At 36.1% G+C, this 19,302-nt stretch overlaps 1 protein-coding gene across 1 annotated transcript in view; it reads left to right on the top strand.

Annotated features, from left to right (window-relative positions):
• Positions 1–19,048, top strand: part of PAFAH1B1 (platelet-activating factor acetylhydrolase 1b, regulatory subunit 1 (45kDa)) — a 28,014-nt gene extending 8,966 nt beyond the window's left edge. Inside the window, exons 3-11 of the mRNA XM_009318811.1 lie at positions 1,978–2,062; positions 4,588–4,662; positions 5,687–5,893; positions 7,904–8,072; positions 10,333–10,435; positions 11,271–11,499; positions 13,028–13,129; positions 13,779–13,935; positions 15,252–19,048. Coding sequence (XP_009317086.1) covers positions 1,978–2,062; positions 4,588–4,662; positions 5,687–5,893; positions 7,904–8,072; positions 10,333–10,435; positions 11,271–11,499; positions 13,028–13,129; positions 13,779–13,935; positions 15,252–15,325 — 1,201 coding nt within the window. The 3' untranslated portion in view covers positions 15,326–19,048. The remainder of the gene's footprint in view (positions 1–1,977; positions 2,063–4,587; positions 4,663–5,686; positions 5,894–7,903; positions 8,073–10,332; positions 10,436–11,270; positions 11,500–13,027; positions 13,130–13,778; positions 13,936–15,251) is intronic.
• The last annotated feature ends 254 nt before the right edge of the window (positions 19,049–19,302 follow it).

The following is a 19,302-nucleotide window of genomic DNA, read 5'->3' on the forward strand; positions in this document are numbered from 1 at the left end:
CCACCCCAATTCAATGTAAGATATGGAATTCTTCCCAGATTTTAAGGCTAGGAATAGGCTGTCGAGTTCCATGCCTTAGTTTGCTTTCTCTTCTGTAATAAATCATTATAGAGGGTGAGTGGTGAGTAGCAATCAGGATGGCCATGTCTCGCTTGATACCCAGTTTCATAAACTTATATAGAGTTTGGTTTGGTTTTGGTTTTTTATTCCTTTCGAAAGTATGGACCAGCTATCATTTAGCATTTGGTGTGTCTCTTGTCCATGGTAAGCTCTCTATTTTTTTTTTAATACAGCTTCTTCACTTTTCCAGTAATGATTCAACCCCCTTTGTATTAAATATAGTATGCATTTTACTTTTTTGTTTAGTATACTTAAACACAGTTGTTCTACTTCTTAAAGTAGTGTAGAAGCTATCTTCAAATTCTGATTTTTACAACTGTTTCTTCATTAGATTTGGAGAAGCTCTGCGGTTTAAACACATTCAGGATTACAATTTTTTTTTTTAGCAATTCTCTGAAGTTTGGTTGTTTTGTTTTTGTTTTGTTTTTTTTTTTTGCAAAAACTTCAAAGAGCACATGCATTAATGGGGAGATGGAAGTAATCTGTGAACTGTTATGAATGGAAATGGGAAATGACCAGAGACTTAGGATTTACTTTAGAGGTCTGATGAGGAGGCCATACTTTGTTTTAGCATACGTTGTTTATGGGGAAAAGTATTTTTGAATTCCCGCTTGAATGCAGAGTTATATTTAGAGTTGAATGTCCAAGAAGAGATTGAATACATGTAAAAGGTAGGAAAGAATAATGTGATGAAAGCCACAGGAAGAATATTCATGTGAAAAGCAAATTCTTTTCAGAAAAAAGCAAATCCTTTTCAGAACAAAAAGTCATTATTGCTTCTTTCTTCAGCTACCAAAGGGTATTAATTTTCTCTTGAATGCCTTATGTAGATGACCTTCTGATTTTTGTTTTAAAGTATCTGTGTATCAGTTTACTCAAATATGTTAGTATGTGTATGCCTTCCCCCCCCCCTCCCCATATATGTATGTATAAACATATATCCCTTCCTGAGAAAGTAAGTGATAATAAGAAAACAAAGCTAGGCTTCCTTCTGGAGGCTGATAAAGTAGCTGAAAGTAATTTTACCTTTAAGTCTGTTTAGAACATTGAGCTTCTCTTAAGCAGACTTTTGCTGTGTAACTTGAAAATATTTATCCATTTGAAGTAAATTTTGAAAATGCAACGTTTCCTTAGTCTTGTTCTCTTAAACAAAAGGTGCTGACTGCTTGTTGAAGTCTTAGAATAATACTGAAACTTTGAGTAGGTCCAAAAAAATTGCATGCTATCTTGAGAGAGAGGTTCAAGACAGTTTACTTTGGTAATTGTCTTGTGTCAAAGTGCAGAATATTTTGAAGAATAATGTAAAATTTGAAGCACTGTACGTTTTGGTCGCGGGCATTATCCCTTCCTGTAATGTAACTAAAAATTATTGTGTCATTCTAAAAACAAAGCTAAGACTTGTTCTCTTAAACTGAACATTTTATTCAAGTTTAACTGAAGTAAAATTTTGTACCCTAAACTGTTCTACCCAAAACAGGTTTCCTTCAAAGATAAAGCCACAAATGGAATATGTAGATGTGGTGGTTGCTTTTGTATATGCTATGGGTTTTATGTACGATACAGATTGATAAGTATATTCATGCTACTCCAATGTTTGATAACTTAAAAAAACCCAAACTCTTAACCAAACCTAAAATAAAAAGTGTATCCTGCTCTTGACATCTTGAAGCAAAATCTGTTTGCCAAATGTATTTATAAAATTTGCTTGGGCTTTTAACAAACCTAGTAATCCTAGGTGTTGTACTGCGTTGAAGACTTCGATGTTGATTGTGCTTTTTTAAAAATAAAAAGTCTGAAACAATTCCTCTACTCTTTTATTCAGAATTGTGACTGAAGATACCGTTCTTTGTTTTTTAGAAATCGAGCAATAGCAGATTACCTTCGTTCTAATGGCTATGAAGAGGCATATTCGGTTTTTAAAAAGGAAGCCGAGTTAGATGTGGTGAGTTCAAACAAGATTTCTCATCTATATTTTAAGTAAAGAGTTTATAATTTTATGGCATTTGCATCCATTCTGAACATGTATATCTGTTATCTACCTATTAGCTCATGCAGTTTCAGAACTGGAGGTGATAAACTTGTACAGCTTATTGCCTTGCCATAAAATTAAAAAATAATCATTGGATGACTTGGCAATTTCTGAGAAAAAAAAAAATTCTTATCATGGAATTCTGCATAAAAGCAGAAACTTTCTATAATACAAAATTAGAAAACTGAAGACTGTTCTCTTGTAATCAGATTTGGAATGGTATAAGACCATGCAGCTTTGGAGGCTGACTTCACACGGTAAGGTTTAAGAAACAGGAAGACAAAACAGGATTGCTTTTGTCCTCTCCTTTATCATACAGAGCAAATGGTGGAAGTCTGTTTTGTGATTGGATTGGGTCGGTAGTTAAATCACTGCCTGAAACTGTTGCATACCAGTTGGTTAACTGTATAGTAGGAGGGCAAGCCTGAATAGTTAATATAGTTGATCAGCTCTGGTAAGCAACTCTATTTTGTTAGACTGTATGGATGCTGGTGACTTAGACCAGTCATTTCTTGCAACTTAATTCTGTTGATTTGCCTTTGTAACAGATGATTATTGGTATAATTTTTAAACTTTCCACTTATTAGCATAGGAGGTGTGCATTTCATCTGAGTTTAAGTTTCTCTGGAGACACCTAGGTTGAGTAGTAAACTTCTGTGTGCTGACTATTGATAAATCCTTGCCTTTTCTCTATTATAAACCTTGCATTGTTCTTTTTCCAAAATGCTTGGTTGAAGTTTGACTTAATTTCTCCAATCTGCTTCCAGTATCTAATAAATAAGTAGAAATGACAAATTGCAATACCATACTTATAATTGAAAATCCTAATACCATTCCTTTATCTGCCTTACCTATCAGCCTAATTAAGTCTTCTCTTCTCAAAGGTTAAAAAGGCAATCTAAATAGGCTAGACGGTCCTGAGGGAAATAGAAGATGTAGTTGCTAAAAGTTCCACATGACTTTCTCGCAAGAAAATCTGAATTGGATGGGGTTATACTAAAATGACAAAAAAATAAAGTTAAAGGCAGAAATTATTTCAGTAAATTGGAAGGATTCAAGTGTAGTTCTACAAAGAGAGATTTCATTTTTTGTATTGATTATTCCTGCAGATAACTCCAGCTTTTACAAATGCCCCTGAAGTAGTAGGTTAACATCTGGTCTCTGACCGAGGTAGCCAGTCCTCAGAGCTTTTATGGAGTAAGGCATGGCATTGTTATTTTCCCCATGCCTTTGTTATTCTCCATCTAATTTAGAATTATTCTAGTATGAGATTGTCATTTTGTACATGGAAAGAAAGTGTGCAACATTTAATTACTCTTCTGTGCCTCTGATGATGTTTGTTTTTCTGTGTTGCTTTTCTTCCTCTTTCTTGTGTTAATAGGTGGGAGGGAAGAAAAAGAGTAATCCTCTGGCTTTTACAATAACATCAGCTGTTCATTGTTGCTCCTCAGCTATTCCTTAGAGCCAAAAGGAGAGAAAAATTTAGTGGAAGAAAATTATCATTAAAGTTTCATTAGAGTTGCAAAATCAGCGTTGAGCTCTCCGGTAGCTGTGGTGTTCAGTAGGGGAGGTGTAGTAGTCTGCTTTCTGCTTCAGTTACCTGGTGCAGGGAGAGTGTACTTAAAGCTTGTCTTTGAGAAGGTAGCACAAAATAATGCAATATTATGGTGGTAATTTGAGGTATACTCTAATCAAGTCTTTAAAAAAAATAAATATCAGAGTTAGTTTGGGCTAACTGGTTTTCAAGTGAGGTGGAGTATATGTAATCCTACTCTGACAGCTGGCTGCTACTTTCAAACGGTGTGTGCTTCCATGAGAGAAAAAGTTCATGGTCCTAACAAGTAGTAGTGCTATCAGAGTCTTAAGTCTGAAGGTAGGAGTTCATTAGTTCCTAATGCTCTAGTTGGTGGATATGAAAAAGGAGGCTATCTTTGAGAAACTAATTACCAGTTCTGTATATCTTGGTCCTTGCAGTCAATGTGTGCTGTCTGCTGTTCTTTTTTATAAGAGTTAGTTGGGTGGAGGGATGGGGGGAATCCTGTAACAAAATATGACAATATTCTCAGATATGTAGAGCACTTAAAAAGCTTTCAAGTAATGAAGATAGAAAACCGCATAGGTAACAGTTTAGTCCTAGTTTTTAGATTTTATTTGCAGAATCTAGCATCATTAATCTGTACTGCTGCAGTATTTTTAATTAAAAATTGTATTTTAAAATGTTTTCCTCCCTTCTGTGTATGTAAATTGTAGCTATTAAAATTTGAAGCGTGGTTGTTCTGTTTAACTAGTAAAACTGATTATAGTCTTTTGCTTGAATTCCTCTTTCTGTGATCAAGAGATTGTATTAAAATGAGCTGTTTGTGTCGCCTTTGAAGAAACACTGCTACAGGCTTTAGAACTAGAATTTATTAATTTATTTAAATGCTTCTCTTCCTCAGAATGAAGAGTTAGATAAGAAGTATGCTGGACTTCTGGAAAAAAAATGGACATCTGTTATAAGATTACAAAAGAAGGTAAGTAGAGATCTGATGGATTTGCTTGTATAAAAAGTTATGACTGAAATCAAACATCATCACTGAACAAAATGTTACTTATTTTTCTTGTCAGACAAATGCAAGGTTTAGAAAATGATGCCTCAAAGATGAATTTTGAGGGCTTGAGTAAGGAAAACAGCTAAATCCATGTTGTAGAAAATGTTTTGTCTATCTCAGTACTAGCAGAGACATCCTCTCCGTTTCTTTATAAAAATTTCTTCAGTTTATGGATTGCATGTGCAATTTCTGAAGCTGGAAATGGAAGAGGTGCCTTGAGGCAGTATTTGAGTAGAAAGATTGAATAGCTGTCTCCAGAAGGCTTAACTGGTTTAGAAAGAAGGTAAAAACCTGTGCTGCCAGTTGTCTTTGGCCATTACATTAAAGGGAAGAAACCATTAACTCCAGTGCTTTAGAGCAAGTGATTCTACTGCAAGTGGACAGTACAAAACTCTTTTTAGTAATGCTTCAATGGATCTAGAGTGTATTAAAAGCTTTAAAAAAAATAAATCAGTGTGCTAACAATAAAGACTTATCTGTTGTAAAGGTTAATATAGCTAGGGTTTTATTACACCTTCAGTTTCTCTGCTGTTGGTTAACATGCATGCCATCTCAGGGATACAAAAAATTACTGCAGTAGTAGCAATCCTTTTTGTTAATACAGCCTCCTTCAATAGTTTGTCAAAATAGTAGCTCAAACATACTTGTACAGTATTTGAGTGAATGTGATTTTGTAGAAATTTTTTTCCTGTTAAAATATTTGGGAAGTTGGAGAAGAATGAGTGATTAATGATTAAATTATTAAAGAATAAATGATACATGATTAATTTAGGTTTGGTTTTTAGAAATACCAACACTATTGAATGTTGGTAATCAGTTTGGATCCATGCAGTCTCTGCTTTACTGTGAGTTTGGGAGCCAGTTGGTATTTGGATTATTAATGAGTGAAGGTGAATCTTGGTATAAAACTAGAAATGAATGGCCTCTTTAAAATTCATAAACTTAGGTAATGGAATTAGAATCGAAGCTGAATGAAGCTAAGGAAGAATTTACATCAGGTGGACCTCTTGGTCAGAAACGAGACCCTAAAGAGTGGATTCCTCGTCCTCCAGAGAAGTATGCATTGAGTGGACATAGGAGTCCTGTCACTCGAGTAATTTTCCATCCAGTTTTCAGTGTTATGGTCTCTGCTTCAGAGGATGCTACAATAAAGGTATGTGTTTGCTACAGAAAATGAAACTAAGCAAGTCAGAGGATGTCTAATATGTAACATCAGTACTTCAAGCTGGACATGCGTTGTACTGATGGAAGACTGTTTCAGATTTTGCTTTAGCTTCAGTAGGGACAGTTCGTTCAAGTATGATGTCCTGTGTAATCTACAAATTTTAGTTTTATGCTGGTCCAATTAATATCTTCAAGAGTATTTTATTATCCTTTGACTTGAGGAAAAAATAATCAAGCTAATGTGCATTTAGAGACTGGAGAAATAGATAAAGGATCGGTGGGGGAAGAATGCATTTTGACTGCTCAGTAGAGGAGGAGTGGCACAGTGTATAGAGTAGTGATGTGATGAGAGGAAAGACGACAGTTGTCTCAAGTCATCTGAAGTGATTATTTTTAAAGCTGAGTTAAAGTGGTTATGCAGCTATATTCTTAACTGAAAATTAGCTCTTCCTGTTTATTCTAAATGGGACGTGCAAATCCCATGAAGTCCCCGTGACTTTCAGTAACTTTAAGTGATCTTCATAGGCCCTTATTGCAATGTACAGTGGCATGAAGAGACTTGTTGTAGTAGGCAAGTAGTTTCTCATTTTAGCATCCAATAAAGACATGATTGTGCATTTTGTTGTTTGAATGTCACAATTTAAGGGAATTATTCTGATAAAGGATACTTCTCATTGTTCTTTTCTATGCTGGCTTGAAAACTATTTGGAAAAGTGCTGTTCTGAAAAACATTGAGTAGCACATTAAGCAATGTGCTTAAAACTGCAAGTTGTTCTAATAGTGGCTGCCTGTTGGAGAAGATTAAAATAAGAAGTGTCAGCCATATCTAGTGCATGAAAAGCTTTAACCTGTTCTTGTTTCTACAGCAGACTTGAACATAGAGGACTGGTGGTTTTTTTCTTCAAGCAGACAGGGCCAGCTGAAATAGTGACAGGTCTGTGTTTGTTAGATGTTATAGAGGAGCCTAATTAGCTTTGGTTTTGCTCCCTCTTATGGATACACTGGATGAGTTTCCCTATTCTTGAAGTCAAACTGTACAGCTTAATTTCTGACTGTTGCATTCCCAATGATTGCAATCTATTGGGATGATGGATTCTTTTTGTTGTTGGGTGTGTGTTGGTGGTTTTTTTTGTTTTGGGGTTTCTTTTTTTGTTTAGGATATAATTTAAAATGAAATGTCTAATTTTGTGCTTGAGAGACACAATACAATCTGTAGGAGCTTGTTTTGTTTCAAAGGCTTTTGTTTGCGGTTAGATGATAGAAGGCTGACTTAATTAGGAGGTGAGAATAGGGAGTTAATGCTATCTTGCAGTTATTAATGGCAAACGTTTATTTAATCTCTGACAAATTCTGTAATCTACTAATGTGTGCATATCAAACTCTTCAGAGTGGTTTGGGTTATCATTCCTAAACCAATGCATTCTGAATATTGCTCTTTAGTATGCAGAATATTTGCTCTTTGGTTCTGAAGCAGCAAGTAAATTCTGGAGCCACAGTAAAGCTTGGGAAAGTGTGTGTGTGGACTGTTGAAGACGATGCTTTCCCCACTAACTGAAAATGGGCTGTATTGCTGGAGTTGGGGAACTAACATAGAAAGGGATGGAGAAAAACAATCTGTACAAAGTAGATTTGTTCTGTCCAATGTTTTCTAAATTGATCTTCTTTATTTCTAAGGGTATTGGGTGTTAAGACTTTTAGATACAATGGAACTTATTTTAGATACAATGGAACTTATTTTCCTGCTGTGTTTATAATGTTTTAAGTTAGCTGAAAGACAGTTTTCAAGATGCATGAATTCAGTTAATTTATAAGTAACAATCATATAAAAATAATGCTTATTTTTCTATGCTGCTAGGCTTTTTAGGGCTGTTTTTGCTTTGTCTCTTGCTCAATTAATTATTGAATAAGGTGCCAGACTGGCCTGCAGAGTGCAAATGTAAGGCTGGAGAATACAAAGAGTAATAGGTTGCTGTTAACGGATTTTCTGTTCGCTTGCCAGGTGTGGGATTATGAGACAGGAGACTTTGAACGAACCCTTAAGGGGCATACAGACTCTGTGCAAGATATTTCCTTTGACCACACTGGCAAACTATTGGCCTCCTGTTCTGCTGATATGACCATTAAGCTATGGGATTTCCAGGGCTTTGAGTGCATCAGAACTATGCATGGTAAGGTATAAAAGGAATTGATTTAGTCTGTGAAGAGATTTTTTTTTTTTTTTTTTTTAATCCAGGAAACCTGCTGATGTGGAAAGGGGTTATAAACCAGAGTATTGTCCAAAAGAAAGAGGGGGGATATTTTGATGCTTTGAGTGCTCTGTAAATAAGGTATATGTTTAGTGTCTATGGAATGAAATAGCATCTCAGATGTGCTATGCATGATGCTCTGGGAAGCATCCCATAATGATGTTGAAATGAAATGGCAGTTAGAGGGGTTTCATGCTAAAAATTAAATGCTTACTAGACAATAAAACTGTGCCTTCAAATCAGTAAAAAATCACCTCCTTCTTCACCCCTCTATTTTCCTGATGTACTGCTTCAGGAAGGAAGCAATTAGTGCGAAAGGTGTTCTGTATACACTGTGCAGTCTTCTGCTTTCATGTTTGTCTGATTTCAAATGAACATGCCCTTTGCATTAGGCTCAAAAGCTGTAGGAAAAAATGGGAAAGTAAAACAACCACAACTATAAGATTCTAATAGTGACAGCAACTATTAATTTTACAGTCTTGATGTAAAAGCGTTTTTATACTGCTGCTTGTCTTGCTTTTAGTATCTTCTTGTAGAAGTGGTGAGTAGGAATAGAGAATGTTTGAGACTTACGAAAATAAACACACACACATATATACCAAAGAAAACAGAAAGCAGTTGACTTTTGTGCATACAGTTCTTTAAACACCACAGAACACTATTGTAGAGGAAGAACACACATTGCAGCTGGCTGATAACAAGAAAATAAAGTACTGCTACAGGGGTTTTTTTGGTCTTTAAAGATTTCTGTGTGGACATACGTGCTGTATATGTATTTTTATGAACTGGATGTTGTAACAAGAGCATGGGTGAACTAGCTTCACATATGTTGCCAGTTACATCCCTTCAACTCAATTTCAAGTAAAAAGAAATACATAATCTTTTCAGTGAGGAGTTATAAAGTACCATACTTGCACTGAAACTAGTATTCTCTGACACTTCAGATACTTGATCACTGGTGTGATTGCTTTTTAGTAGGAGTTCTCCAGGGGCTCTGAGTTCTTAGTGGAAAAAATGGAAATGAAAATTGTGAAGTTGTACATCGTAGGTACATGGCTTGCAAGATGCAACTTAGCTGCCAATAAAAGAAAAAAAGCAACTTATTAGTTAACTTACTGGCTATAAATTTTTGCAAAAAGGAACATCAGATCTCCAGATGAAAAAAAGGAAGCTGTTTAATGCCTCTAATCTGTTGAGAAATTATATGTGTACTCTGAACTACTGATCTCGGAAGGTTAATTTCTAATCCCAACAATTTAAGTAGGGACAATTGCAGAGCTTAAAGTAAGACAAGTGCATGAATTATATACAAACTGTTATAGCCAAGCTTGTACACTGGACTACCTACTCAACAGCTTGTTCTGGATAATATTAAAATTTCAAAACAGTTAATTCTAATGTTTGCCACTTCGGCAAGTTTAAGTTCTAATTTTTTGTAATACTGGAAATGAGTAATCTTTAGAGTGTGTTATCTTCGTTTATATGTTATGTCCCATTGCTTGTTGGATGAGTAAAGTCAAGAGCTGAAACCACATAAACGATGTCGTAAGGAGTTTGTGTTAAGGAAATGATCTGGATGCTTTTTCCTGACTTGATTGATCATCTTCCTCTCAGATCTCTCAGCAGTAGTAGAAGTTGCTGTCATGTATATACAGTTGCTTCTTACTTGGTTCTTGACTCAATGCAGTACAGTGTTTTATTAAAACCTAATATCAGATGTCTGGAAACATTCAGTTTTTAGCATTAAGCTTCTGCAGTGAGTTTTGGCATGCCTCTCACTGAAGACCTGTTCTCCTTTAAACATCTTCTGCATAGTGCATCAGCATACTGTAGTCAGATCTAACTGATAATTTTAAAGGCAGTCACTGTAGCAGCTCTCTCTTCTAAACTACCAGCTTTTGTAACTGTGTAGAAGTGTTGCTTGCAGTGGTGAGCGCCTGGTTTTAAAATGTCTTAAAGATATTTTTGAAACAACTTTAAAGGATGTGCAATGTCTGGACTGTGTGATTTCTAAAAATATAAATTATTATTTCATAAAACCTCAAGTTTACATGTAAAGATTATCCCATAAAACATGCACTACTGCTGCAGCTGCTTGCCCAAGATAAATGAATAACAAGTCCTGTGTGCCCTGTAAAAACTATTACAGTACCACTTAATAAAGGTTTGATTTTGTTTTTAGGTCATGATCATAATGTTTCTTCGGTAGCCATCATGCCCAATGGAGATCATATAGTTTCTGCCTCAAGGGATAAAACTATCAAAATGTGGGAAGTCCAAACAGGGTAAGTGCACTTCTGGCTAAACATCAGCACCTAAACAAAGCAAGCGTAAACCACTGTTTATAGGAAATAGGCCACATAAATCTTGAATGTCAGCAAACATTATTTGATTTGAGGTATGATATTGTGCCCTTTAGAGTAATTCACTTAAGGATTCTGCCTTAGGTCATTAAGCACAGGGTTTTAGGTTTTAGTAGTGACTAATTAAAACTAACTGGCTTTATCTTTCTGGGAGCTATGAGGGTAGAACACCATAACTCTGGACCAGGTAGGAATATAAATTCAGTGGTTAACCACAAGTTTAAAAGGAGCATGATTGGAGGGAGGATAAATCTATTACCTTCCTTGACACAGATCAAGGTGTCTTCTCTGCTTTTGTTTTGGTTTTTTTTGGGGGGGGTATGGGATTTTGTTTGTTGTTGGTTCGGTTTTTTTGGTCTTATTGTTTCATTCTTCAGTTGTCTCTTTAATCCACCCATTTGCTAAAGTTGTAGGTGAAGGCTCTCTGAATGACCTGTAAATCTGTGCTTGTTCTTAAAATACCTATTTATTGAAAGCTGTCATGTCAACTTCATCTTTCCCCCAAGCTTCCTGCTTTTTACCTTAACAAGGATTTGCCAGTTCTTAGCTGTCACTTCTTTCTCATGTCAACTTCCTATCCATGAACTGTTTTATGGCCTTGTACCTCATAATCCAGGATGGACATGTGCATTTTATCTTACTATATTTTATCTTAACTTCTAAGAGTAGGTCAAGCATCCTTTAAATTTCAAAGGCATGTGTAGTGGTTTTATTGCAATGTTAATTGAGTCATGCTGAATTTCTCTTTTTTGAATAGTTACTGTGTGAAGACTTTCACGGGTCACAGAGAATGGGTGCGCATGGTGCGGCCTAACCAGGACGGCACCTTAATTGCCAGTTGTTCTAATGACCAGACAGTGCGTGTTTGGGTGGTAGCGACAAAGGAATGCAAAGCTGAGCTCCGAGAACATGAGCATGTGGTAGAATGCATTTCCTGGGCTCCCGAGAGCTCGTACTCCACCATATCAGAAGCTACGGGATCAGAGGTAATGTTTCCAATGCTAATAAATAAGCACATACAGTAAGATTTTTGACTACCGTTCTATACTCTATATAGAACGGTATTTAGTAACAGTAAATTGGTTTGTTCTCAAAGAGCTTGGCAGATATAGCAAAGGTGTATGAGTATTTTTTGCTGAGTATACTTGGTGTACTGTTAATCCACCATCTTGGCTTCATAGGATCCATGCTTTTGTGGTTTGTTGGTTTTTTTTAACAGTAGGACCCTACCTTTGCACTAATGAAAGTGAACTTTGGAGAAATGCTCTATTTCTGAGAAGGTTGAGAGTGGGACTACTTTCACATATTTCAGCAGAGAAATATGGAAGGTAGCTTATCTGGCATAACATGAAGATTATAAGGATGCTCAGCAATTGAAGGGTGTGGGGGGAAGTAGTGAATTGGAATGCAGAAATGAAGCTCCCTTGGGTGTATTGCGCTGGAGTTAAGCTTTGACTGCCATGTCCTAGTGTACAAAGTTAATGATATGAGAAAGGATTCTTTAACAAAAATATATCCCCATTTGTGTGATCATAGATAGATAGATCTTCTCTGGTTCGGTTACTAAATCTTCAAGAAAGGCTTACTAAAGGTCAGCAAAAATTTCCTTTTAAGGCTGACAATGTGTAGAAGAAATTAACTAGAAATTAACTAGAAATTAACTCCAATTTCTACTTAAAAAAACCCCAAGCATTTCTGCCTTGCCATCTTCCTCAAAAAGGACACACCTAAGGGGAAAAGTAGATACGCTGAAGCCAGGGACTTGTCTAGTGATGGATTTTACAGAATATTTCAGTCAAATTTTACTTGCATCCTTAAAAGATCCTTATAATCTTTTAATTAAAAGTAATGAAAACTAAATTCCAAATGTTCACTTCCTCTTGCAGTGGTAACTATCTGAAGTGGTGTCTCCCCTGCCCTCTGCTGGTCTGATCAACTATATACATCACAGTACAGTACTTAGCTTTGAACAAGCAGCAAATTAATGTTAACTTCACAGTTGAAACATTTAAAGTTCTGAGAACTAAGTCTTTCTTTCATACTTTGCATGATTACAAATAGAAGTAAGTTCAGAGTAGGAACTTTTCAAAAATTCTTAAACTTGCTTCATTACTTTTTATGAAGAATGAGAACAAAAAAGGTATGTCTGAACTTTGTACTCTTTTGTCCTGAGATGTCTGACTCTGCTTGAACTGTGTCTACTAGTAAAAGAGGATGTCTTGTAGTCGGCAAGTGTGGATTCAAAGTATTATTTGGCTTGGTGCATCAGCAGGACATACAACCATTTCTTCTAACAGATTGTTTAATTCCTTTCATTTTTTTGTTTATTTCTCCTAGTATTAGTAACAAAATGCCTGTGACTCTCAGCTTTGGCATTGTATGTTTATTAGCTGTAAGCTGTCATAAGATCTAATTTTGCTACTAAGAAATAGCACTCAGAAGGGATCTGCTTCTTCCCTCCTCTTTCCTCCCCTGCCCCATATATTCCATAACTTAAAACATAATTTTCTGTAGACTAAGAAGAGTGGCAAGCCTGGGCCTTTTCTGCTGTCTGGATCCAGAGACAAGACCATTAAGATGTGGGACATTAGCACTGGCATGTGCCTTATGACACTTGTAAGTTTATTGGTGTTTTTCTGGTGGTCGTAGCTGCATATGTAAAACCAGTTTTAATGGAATGATTTATCTTACATGTTTGTTTTCAAGAGAAGCCAGTTACTGAAATAAGACAAACACTGGAAATACACAGTTTTAATGGCTTCTATATTTCAGATCTTGTCATTGCTAAGAAATACTAAGAATCTCAAAATACATAGTGTAAATGCAGGAGTACTGTGGTGTAGTTTGTGATGAGTAGCTTGGTTTGTCTACAGAAATGCTGATAATCATCTGAATTTTGTCTTCTGTAAAATGTCATGTTCTTTCAATGTGTTGGTCTTCCCGCGGGCTATGGACTGCTACTTTCCAGCCTGTATACAGGCTGGACTGGATGTTGGTGCTGGGGGTGGGGAGCAGAATCAGTGCAGATCATATGAGGACTTCTGTTTGTTTGCCTTCAAGGACAGGAACTCACATTGTTGGTAGTGCTGATATAGATGTAATAATAGAAACTGAAGATAAACTTTGAGTTCTAATAGGTTTTGGAAAGCTAAATGCTATCCTTGCAGCAAGAGGGCAAGGAGTCACTCAGTTTGCCGTAGCATAAATTGTAGAATGTTTAGCCTTAAAACATGCACATCCTCACTGATTTCTCCTTATGCACAAGGTGGGCCATGATAACTGGGTACGTGGCGTTCTGTTCCATTCTGGGGGAAAATTTATTTTGAGCTGTGCTGATGACAAGACTCTACGTGTCTGGGACTTCAAGAACAAACGCTGCATGAAAACCCTCAATGCGCACGAACACTTTGTTACCTCTTTGGGTATGTATTGTTCTACAGTGCTTACTGCAAAGTACAGAGCCAGAGATACAGATTTTTCTACGTCTTCACCAGCTGAAGTTGAGCACCAAGCTAGACATTCATGTTTTGGATTCCAGTGAAGTTTTTGCTCTGTGTATTTTAATTGAATAAGGACAGATATGGATTTCAAGTGTGCTGGATTTTTCCACTTCTGTTGCTAGTGTTGCACACTGGATAAAGACATTAACTGCCAGGGTTTTCTGGAACCTTTCACTGCTGAGTGTGTAGGCATTTGGGGAGTGCTGTGTTGCAAATGCTTGCTCAGAAAAAAAAAAACCCAACCAAAACAAAATGGGGGGGGGGAAGCAAAATGGTCAGAAAAAAATATACTTTGAATTCCTGGTCATTCCTGGTTGGTATTACCAGATCTTGGTAGATGTTAGTGTCGTGTCGTGTCCGTCCCCCCCCCGGCAAAAACAAAACAAACAAAACCATCCCTATTCAAGAAGGCTAGCTTTACTCTAGAATCTTCCCTATTGTTTTTTTTTTTCTCTGTATTCCTCTGGCAGTTTATAGCTTCTTCAGTAAAGCTATGTAAATTAGGTTAGCAGTGGAGCTGGAATTGGCTACTAAGGTTTCCTAATCAAACTTGGAGGTCTAATCAAAATGCAGGGTTTCTGACTTCACTCTTAAATTGTTGAAGACAGCTGATCAGAAAGGGGCAAAGAAAAGTTATGAGATGAACATTAAACCATTAGTATGGTTGGCTAACGTTGGAATTGGCTGCTTCAGTTTACAGATTGCTTTGCTGAACCCTGTCTGCACAGTGAGGCTTTTTGATTCCTCTTGGTTAAACTTCGCAGTACAGTCTGCTGACTCAGTACAAAATTTATCTGTATATATTAAATATTTTGGGATCTTCTGAGAAACAGTACACTTTGCATTTTTAAAATACTAGCTCACAGCAAAAGGAAAAAGTCAAGTTTCTTGATTTCTGATTCTTGAATACCTCTTATGTAAATACATGAAGTTCTGTCTTCTGGTAGTATTCAGGGTTTTATCGATTTGAGATGTTTTGGACTCCTCTCTGTTACAACTTTCATCTGGATTCCTGTTCCATGAAAGCTCCTTTATAACTGAACTGAAAGTAGATTTTCACGCCTTACAAAATTATAACATGAGAGAATTTGCCTTCAGAAATATGGACATGATGAGCTTTGAAATTTAGTCTTTGAGCTGGTATCTTTTTTTTTTTTTAAAAGTAATGACATTCAGTGAGAGCAGAAAATACTCAAGTTTTGGATTCGTTCTTAACATAAGCTTTTCTTTCCTCGCAGATTTCCACAAGACGGCACCGTATGTGGTTACTGGAAGTGTAGATCAAACAGTAAAAGTGTGGGAGTGCCGTTGATCGAATTCACATTTGACCCCTTTTTCCTCTGGATGCACTCAGATACCATGGTTACCCATTGAGCTCTGTTTAAATAAATATTGTCCTTTCATGTAAATTATTCTGGATGTAGATTGAGCTTATTAAATGTTACACACAAAGTATTCATGCATGGTGAATCCAAATTGTATACTGTAAATTTACATACGTTGTCTAGAAGTACCATAGGTTTAAGAACATGGGCTGGCATTGGTCACATCAGACCTAAGAAGGCAGAAGTTGGATAATTGAAATAGGGCACTTGACTGAATAGTTGACAGTGTCGTTCTATGTCGGATAATTATACCTGTTTTTCTTTCTGCTGTCTGTTGGTGCCTGAATTGGTGACCTCATTTGGGAAAAGTTTTGTAGGGCTCTTTCAGAAATGTGTATCTATGTAACATCACTTAAGTGTGCTTAATAAATCTTCTCTAAGAATACTAGATAATAAGGCTGCAATTCAGAATCTTCTGAACCTTATATGTAATTAATGGAAATTAATTAAACTCTGGAATATTTGTCATGAAACATTTGCCAAATCAACAGAATACACTTGTTTTGGCCTCCTATCACGCAAGGGTTGGTATATTTATATAACTAACTGTAAACCTGAATAAGACAACAAATCTTAGTAGCAGCTGATGTGATAAATGTATTTATTTTTTATTTGGTCATTCAATGGTTAAGCTGTGCTGTTAAACTAAGTTTAAATGGTTTTTTTGTTTGGTTTTTTTTTTTATGCTAGACGAACTTCCAGGAGGAGTTGTCCATCCCACTAGAATTTAGTGATCTAATTTCCACTAGAGCTTAATCTCCCAAATGACTGCCATGGTACAACTTGCTGTTTGCTTTCAATGTTTGTTAGAGATGTGCAATTCCTATTACACAACAGTATCAAAGTCCACTTCCCTCTTACTCACTTGCAGGAGGTTGGGGTATACAAAGGTTTCTTGGTTTCTTTAGTGCCTCCTTGGAAACCCTTTTGAAAATGAGGTTATGCTTACCTTGACAGGACAATGTGGCTTGAATAAAAACATACTGCGGTTTGCATATTGAGAAATATCTTGGGATACAGTATTTAAATGCTTTAAAGAAAGCACTAAATACCTTGAGAATCAGATTATAATGGCAGATACAGATTGATACAGGCTTCTGCAAGAAAAACAACACCATCAACAAAACATAGTCCATCTGTGGGAATGATGCTATCACGTAAACATTTAAAACCAAAACCAAATCTTATTGGCAAAACTAGCCCAGCTTGGTTATTAGTATTTATGTTGTTTGGTGTATACAATTTTTAATTTGCATATCCCTAAAGTTACATATTTTGATCTGAAGTGAATGAAAATATTATAAATTAGTATTTTAATCAGCATTTTTGTGACAAATTCCATTGTAGATACTAAGAATTGCAATACTTATCAAACTAACCAGGTCTTTTTAAAAATCCACTTTAAAATTTACAATATAATGAAGTACCGGTCTGATGTTTTAACAGGTGAATTTGTGCTTTATTTTATTCATTTTGTTTAATACATGGCTTTTAAAACTGTCCCTTTTAAAAATAAGAATCCTTGACCAACATAGGGTTGGCTGGAGGGTGTACACACTAAAATGGTGAGGGGTGTGGTGGTTAATTTCCTACAGTCACCCACAGAAGGATCCATTCTTCTGTGTGGAGGAGATGGATTTCAGTATTGGATCCTGGCATAGACTTGTCTCTGGGAAGGGGTGGAGGAAATGGTGTTCTGATGTGGGGGGGTTTTGGAGCCAGTTTAAGATTCAGGCTAATCTCTTAAATCCAGTGGTTTATGTAACTTTCAGTGTGTGTTTCTGCAGTTAAGCATGCACAAATAAAGTATTTTTTTGTTTGTTAGCTGCTTGGACTGGAAAAATTTGCTGCTTTTTGTCCTATTTGAGAATTCCAGATACACAACCAGTGCATCTTAAAATTCCTCAGTGCATCTGCAACTGTAAAGTAATACATCTGTTTAATTCCTGATAGGACCTATAAACTTTATTTAAGTATAAAGTAAACCACACTCATGTACATAATTCATAAACATGAATGAGAAATTAAAGGTACCTATTAAGTGGAAGTTGTCTACTGCATTTTTTCCCTTTAGCATCCAACTATTCACAAGGACAAACAACTAACTGAAGTCATGTAAGCAGCATTTAATTGCTTGTGTGAAACACTCTGCTAAGTACTTCTGCAATGCAATTTGCAACCTTCTCCTTTAATAAGCAGTGAATAATCTCAGGGATGGTCCAGAACGGATCAAAAGTTAAAGCCCTGTTTAGACAAAAAAGTGAAAGCCACGACACAGGAGTTGGGTTTGTGAGAGTTTCCTGCAGTGTCGCTCCATGATATTACACTGTGTTGAACTTCTTTCCACTGTTTGCAATGTTTTCTGTCAGCTAATCCTGTGCCTTTCCTGTGATAAGTACAATAATGAGGTTACTGGTTTGGATTACGAAATAAATTTATCAGAGGGTTTAAGAGGTTCACTGCTGCTTTGTCACTTTCCTTACTAAAATTGGCATTGCTTAAAAAGTAACTATGTATAGACCGTGTTACCAAATAGACAATACAGACTTTTTGGCTTAAAACCAGACAGACATTCCAGTGCCACACTAATGTAACGTGCCCAGGAAGTCTTAGATGCATTCTAAAAAGTGCAACATTTATTGTGGTTTAGACATAATCTGGAAGTTGATGTTTTATAGCATCTTGCACTTTAGAAGATTAAAAAAAACCGTCCTGCTTTTGTGTATGGTGTGACCAATGATGTGCCCGGGGCACTAATTAAAAAGGAAAAAAAAAAAAAAACCTAGTTGCTAGCAAGTTGTCCAAGGGCTGTGGAGCACTGTAGTATTTTGAAAGCTTTGGCTATAGACTCACCAAGCCCAGTCTACTTATACTGTCAGTACCCTGCTTCTCCTGTTTGCCTCCTCCTGTTTTTATGTGAACTGCCTGATAATATCACTCTTAAATAGCTTTTGACTCGTGTGAAAGCTGTTTAAAAGAGAAAGATTATACTTTGTTTTTGTAGACAGTGGTGGCTTGATAATCCTTTTAATGATTTGAATATTAAAAAAAATACTGAGTTGAGTGAAGGAAAAACGCACTTAGAATGAGTTATTTGCTGTCCGGCTGTACATAAAGTCCAGTGTATTTAAAGAAGTCAATACCAAGAATCTTCTAGCCAGAATACGTGCATAAAATGGTAGGGATAAACATGTTAGGAGCGGGGAAGGTTGGGTTGGATTTACAAGTCACAACTGGATTTAACTGGCCTTTTTATCTTTCCACTGTGTCATGTAAGTAGCTGCTTTCTTGTCCTACCTATCCCTCAGGCTTCCCCAAGTTCATTCTGAAGATAAGTTAGCAAAGTCTTCAAGTTTTAGAAGTTGATCCTGACATTGACATGAAGGCAAACGTTGAATTTTTTCATAAGAACGATGTTAGAGGTTGCAATTGGAGAAAACAGTTCCCAGACTGTAGGAGTTAACTGAAGCTATTGACACAATTTAAAAAAAAAAAAAAAATCAGTAAAGGAATGTATATAATACTGCTCTGTGTTTTACAGTAAGATTTGTTGCTCTCAGACTGTGTAAAACAAAATTTATTCATGTTTTCTGCATATTAAAAAAATCTTATTGTACCAATTGGTAAACTATTAAATGCATATAAAACTAGATGTGTTTTTGTTTCCTTGGATGCAAGAATTAAAACTATTTTGAAAAAAGCTATTGGTGTTTCACCCTTCAGATTTTGCTCCACACCTGCTGCTGCTTTTATCTAATTTTAATTTAAACTGTGCTCAGCTGAGGAAATGTGAAGCATTTTTAAGGCAATTGGTTACTGTAGAATAGTCAAAGGTTTTATTGGTTAATATGGTGAAGTGAGACTTTATAAAAAAGCTTGTGCGTGTTTCGTAAGCTGGTTTCGG

The sequence above is a fragment of the Pygoscelis adeliae genome, unplaced genomic scaffold (assembly GCF_000699105.1).
Source record: "Pygoscelis adeliae isolate BGI_AS28 unplaced genomic scaffold, ASM69910v1 Scaffold392, whole genome shotgun sequence".
Taxonomy (NCBI): Eukaryota; Metazoa; Chordata; class Aves; order Sphenisciformes; family Spheniscidae; genus Pygoscelis; species Pygoscelis adeliae.